Raw genomic sequence first — 6,095 nt, 5'->3', positions numbered from 1 at the left:
TAGTTTTTTGATCATCACTCGGAGCTCGCATACCTGCGCTGGCTTGATGATACCATGGATCACATTGATCACGCCTTGGGAGGGTGCTTCTAGCGTAGCCAAACCATTTGGCTCAGCTGGAGCGTGGGGCGCGGCCTTGACGCCTCCGTCAATGTAACGATCCAAGTGGCCAGTGGCCACCAACTCTTCTAAATGTTGTTTCAAAGGCATACAGTCCTTATTACGGTGCCCTCACTCGCCATGAAAGGTGTAGTGATATCGCGAATTGAAGCCCCTCTATGCATTGCCCAACTTAGCTGGAAACCGGACGTACAACTCGTTACAAATTTCGCTGACGATACGGTAGATTGAGATTTTAAAAACCGTGGTGATGCTTGTTCGGGAGTTCAACTTTCTCTTCGCATCTTTTGCGGCATCACGGGAATAGTCAGCTTGGTCACTGCGATGACCCTTACCCCGGTTGCAACGACCTCGGTTTGATTCTATTTTGCGGTTGCTCGGACGGTTTGCCTTTTGTCCGACCGCGTGAACCTTTCCGACCACCCTTTTGTCCGTTGCCATCGGATTTGCCTTTGCGGTGGCCGCGGTAGCATCATCCTCTACTCGGATGTACTCATTGATGCGTTGTATTAGTAGTTCCATGGTCGTCAGTTGGTTCATGGCGAGTGAGTCCCTCAGTCTATGTCCGACTGGAAGACTGCGCTTGTATTGGGTGATTGCCAGGTTGGTTGGGCAATCAAGGATTTTGTTGAAGATTTCCCAATACTTGGCGTTGTATGCTTTGAGGGAGTCGCCCGGTTCAATCTTGACGCTCAGAAGGTGGTCGACTTCCTTCGGCGTTTTGGTTTTGGTTTTGAATCGGGTTACGAACGCTTCCACCAATTGCTGCCACCTTTCATTACTTTCCTCCGATAGTCTCTCGAACCATTTCAGGCCCATCTCATCCAAACTTGACCGGAAAATAAGGCACATAAGAGCATTGTTACGCCTGTATCTAGCCATAACCTTCCGGAAGTGGCTCATGTGCATGTATGGATCAGTTTTTCCGTCGTAGAGCGTAAACTTGGGCTAGTGAAAGTCCGTAGAGAAGGGAGTGGCACTCAACCTCACCAAATCTCTGTCCAAAGGGACATGTACAGCTGGGCGTAGTGGTGGCACTACAACTTCTTCACTGGTGCGACCTCCGTGGGTTAACCGCTACAACGCTAGCACCTTTTCCGCCTCCTGCCGGCTCGTTCGTTCTTCTAAGACGTCCCTTAGGTCTTCCAAATAGGCGGAGTAGGAATATCTCGATGTCGTCGATGGGCGTGAGGGACAGTAACTACTGTCTCGCGTGCAAGACTTCTTTGCCGGCGGGTTAGAGTCACCAACCCCATAACTTCTGGTGATAAAGAGGGAGGGTGCCCGCTACTAGTTTTGGCTACCCGAGCGACAGGGTTGGGTGCGCTCACTGTGGTTACCCACTCTAGCAACACCCTTCCCTTTAACCTACCGCTTTAGGGCCTCCATCTCCGCTACCATCCTTTGAATGATGGCGTCTTGGTCTCTTAGCTTATGCGACTCTTTTCGTCACTGGTGCCTGTCGGGACTCTGTGAGCGGTCCGTGCTTCTTACACGCTTGTCTCGCGTATCTCTGGGGAGCCCTCTAGGAGAGGTCTCCAGGCTAGCCATGGTAGGGATGACGGGAAGACCATCTCTTCTCCGAATGGACTCCGGAGTGATGCCGTCATTAGCGGACAGTGGGACTTCGTCATTGTTCGCCATGAAAGATGATGGGAAGAGCTTGGAGGACAAGGTTTTGTTTGTCGGAGACTTCCCACAGATGGCGCCAATTGTACGGCAGCCAAATAACCGACGTTATCTGTACTCCTCGTGTCAAAGTTTCTCTTCACTCCGATCGACCTGAGAACACAATGATGGTGAGCTACCCGGTAGTGTGCTGCCGGAAAACCCCTCTGACGGTCAAGTTGGCACACTTAGAGAGAGAGAAAAGAGAGGAGACATAGTGGTAGGTGAGCTCTGATTAGAGGATGTTCCAGACCTGAGTATTAAGGTGAAGCGTCGTTTATATAGTTTCTGCGCGCGCTTTTGTGCCCATTCCCCTCTAGACCCGTGGACCTCATTTCCTCTCATATTTCTCCACGTGCCAGCACTAATATAGCTAACGCCACCTAACAAAATCGCCAAACGGAATTGACGCGTATGGACCGCAGAACCTCCTTCCTACAATCCCGTGGCACTGCGTAGTACTCTCCACCGAGCTATGTTTAGTGCGACGCCACGCCATCACGTTACGACCGTTCTACTTGTCCGGTTTCCTTGATAATTCCACACCATGGTTAGACCGAGCTCTTTAGTCGTGACCAGGCTCCTGCTCAGTCGATCCTGACGTTGAGACGACTAATTTTGTCCAACTCTGTAGTGCGCACATCTTCTCCGGATTGGCGATCCAAAGTTGTTCCAACTCGACTGGACTGAATCCTCGGTCCAATGTGCACCCAATGTCTGACCGAGCAAGGACTTTGCCTCTGGCCCAAACTAGCTTGGCCCAATATTAGGTCGTAAACCTCCCTCTTAAAAGGTAACCTAGATATATTGATGATATTGTGCAATCAAATGAATCCCTTAAACTTAATGAAGTATAGCATCTGTGTCATAAAGCTTTATTAGATTAAGTACAAATTTTATTCTTTTACTCTCTTCACTTGTGATTATTTTTTCTCCTATAGATATTCATCTGCTTTTTTTTGTACTTCTAGGATCTTGGTTTGTTTTTGATGTGAACAAAAACCTTCATTATGATCTCTCCATAGGGGCAGACTTACCACGGGCAGATTCTTATGTCATCAATGGCCAACCAGGAGCTTTCTATAATTGTTCTAGTGGTATGTCGTGACTATTTGCGTGTGTCTCACTAGAATAAATATTGCGGTGGAAATCATGATTGACCGTTGATCTTTAACATTTTACTAAACGTAAGTTGCAATTTGAAGAAGGTAGTTAATGAACAATCTTTCATGACATCCTGATAACATCATCAGAGGACAAAATTAATTTTCTTTCCAATCCATGACAATCTAACAAGTCCAATGTGTAAGATTACTAGGCCATATTGAGCAATGACAATTTTGAAGGCAACAAATCGTAAACGGAATCTCCATTCTAAAAATAAATAAATAAAAAATGCCTAGTTTCGCCGCTACATACCTTCCACAAATTTTAAAAATTACTTGATGTTTCTTCATGAATAAGGCATTTACCTTATAGGTTTTTTAGGAAATAGATGCCAATGGAATTTTTAAAATTAAGATGCCGATTGATACCAGTGCGTCTCCCTTTGTTTTCAAATGATTTCGAGACTTTGCTAGCCATGCCATTTATCTTAAGGGATTTTGGAATGGGCATGCCATTTTCTAACAATGCACATTTTGCTTCCATGCTTCGACTTTTTATGACAACATTATCTCTTCTCACAGCAATCTCATCGAAGGTTTACTTATAGAATAGTAATACATTATAGTTAGATATACTTGATGTTGCAATGAGTATTACACCGTGGATGCGTCTTGAAGTAGTCCTTTTGAAGTTTTTTCATTTTACTCTGTGAAGGTGGTTGTATCTTAAATTGTGAAAGTTTGACACATGGTTTAAATTTGAATTTTGGGGATACTTTCCTTTTCCTTCTCCTGTTCCCTCTCCCCAACCTTAGGCTATTGATAAATTCTGTCAAGTTTAAATTGAATCAAAATATTCTCCGCGTGCATTTATAGATGGAGATATTTTATATAGTGTTGGCCCAGAAAGCATGTGAAAGATACTTTGAATATCGTAAGTTGATAATTCTTGCTGTTATGCAGCAGAAACAATATTTCGGATGAGCGTTGATGATGGTAAAACCTATCTTCTCCACATAATCAACGCAGCTGTGGATTTTGAATTTTTCTTCGCGATTGCTGACCACAATGTCACTGTCGTTGGAATGGATGGGAGCTACCTCAAACCCATATCCACACCATACTTGGCGATATCCCTAGGGCAAACCATGAATGTCCTACTCACGGCAAATCAGCCTCTTGGTCACTACTGCATGGCAGCTAGACAATTCGTTACCGTTGGTACAGCCGATGTAGATAATGCTACCACAGCAGTTATAGAGTACAGCGGTGACAATACTCCCCCTTCGGACCCTGTCTTCCCATCCAACCTTCCTTTCCAAAGAGACATTGATTTTGGCTGGGAATGAATTTTTATCCATCCTAAGGAGCTTAGCCAGCGAAGAACATCCTGTATTTGTGCCACAAAAAATTAGTCACCCTATGTTTATAGTTGTTTCTGAGAAAGTGATTGTTTGCCCAAATACTTGGCTCTGTTTGTTTGTATTCCCAAATCAATTTTCTACGTGTGTTTTGGAGCATCATGTTTGGTTACGTTTTCAAATCAATTTTCTACACTCTCTGCAGAGAACTCTGCGCACACAGGCGTGTTTTCTGTCCACCGGATGACCACCCGGTAGACCACCCGGATGACCACCCGGTTGACCACCCGGATGTCCACCCGGATGTCCGGCTGATTTCCAGATTTTTTTTTTTTTTTTTTTTTTTTTTTTTTTTTTTTGCAATTGATTTACATAATCGGGACAAATATTTTCTGAAAATTTTTAAATTTTTTATGTGCTTTAAAATAATTTTGAATTGTATATTTAGTTATGAGTTGTAAATTTTTATATCACATATCAAATGTCACATCAATAATTCCCCACTCAAATCAAACCTCTTTTCCAAAACTATTTTCAAAACTCTTTACCAAACAAATTTTCTACACTCAAATCATAATTCCACAACACACAAACTCAAAATATAACTCATACTCTCAAATCACATTTACAAAACTCTACCAAACGCTACCTTAATGTTTATCATGTTGGACAACCTTTACTGTATTACGAATAAATTATGTTTGTGTACTTAACAACAAACAGAAGAAATAAAGAAAATGAGAGAGATTGTTTGATTACAAAAATCAAACTAGAACATAAAATAAATAAATAAATAAAAACAAATTTTTATTTTGTTACAAAAATAAAATCAAAATCTGAAACAGAAAAAATAATAAAACAGAAAGTAAATTAATTACTTACCAAATTAATTTGTTGAACAAATTTTATTAAACAAGTCCAGTGTTTAACACTGTGTCCTTAAGACAGATTTGTCCTCTTTATGGTGCTTTTAGATTGTGGACGTCTATCTCCCAGGATAAAATGATCAACTGCGAATAATAGTAGCACTACAAATTATTCGCATAACGAACACACTTTGTGTTTACACTATTTTCTCACAGAAAATTAAATGCAACAAAATGCAAAGAGAGCAAGCAGAATTTTTGGACGAAAATTAAGTGAAAAAACCAAGTGAAGGACTACCTATTTATAAATGTAAAGGTGGCTGTACAGATTTGAATCCAACAGGTGTGGTTTGAATTTGAACAGGTAAGGCACTGTTTCAACAGATGCGAACTGTTTGGGTGGAGGGAAAACTGGACAGATTTCGGAATTAATTTCGAATTTTGGATAGATTTTATTTTACTAAAAAATAAAATTAAATTCAAATATTTTTTGTCCAGAAAGATAGGTATTAGGCCGTACAAGCCCAACCCAACCTCACACCACGCACCCGCACCCATGCCCAGCCCGCTTGGATGGATGGCGGTGCACGTGTTTATTTTGGATTCAATGGGTCTAGCCCACTTTGCCCATAACTTCCTGCTCTACAAAACTTAGGTGCCCCTTGGGGCCTACCCCTAGTTCTAAACTCAAGCCTTATAAACCCACTCAAAGGTTGCCTACCAAATTAACGTGGGACAAGCCTTAAACCAAACCTTTAGGAAATTTCACCAAAAACACCATTTCCATAGAGTTCTCTTTGGGTTTAATTTCACATTCACCCGATAATGATTTTGAGCAACCAAATATACCACGTGAATCACAACGCGGCATAAAACGCGTTACAACTTAGTTCTGCCAACTTTGGCATATGGGTCTCACCTAAAAAACAGACCAAAGTTAAGGCAAAATCATATTTTCCAAAACCATTTCTTAC

The 6,095-nt window shown here is 42.1% G+C and overlaps 1 protein-coding gene across 1 annotated transcript; it reads right to left on the bottom strand.

Moving 5' to 3' along the window:
* Positions 1–276: 276 nt before the first annotated feature.
* On the bottom strand, positions 277–1,002 carry LOC114315797 (uncharacterized). Its single transcript, XM_028262416.2, has one exon. The coding sequence runs from the start codon at positions 1,000–1,002 to the stop codon at positions 277–279; it is 726 nt and encodes a 241-aa protein (XP_028118217.2).
* Between the last annotated feature and the right edge of the window lie 5,093 nt (positions 1,003–6,095).

This window comes from Camellia sinensis, chromosome 3 (genome assembly GCF_055761805.1).
Source record: "Camellia sinensis isolate YWXY chromosome 3, ASM5576180v1, whole genome shotgun sequence".
Lineage (NCBI taxonomy): Eukaryota > Viridiplantae > Streptophyta > Magnoliopsida > Ericales > Theaceae > Camellia > Camellia sinensis.
Note: the sequence above shows the minus strand (reverse complement) of the source record. Positions and strands in the feature narration are given on the sequence as shown.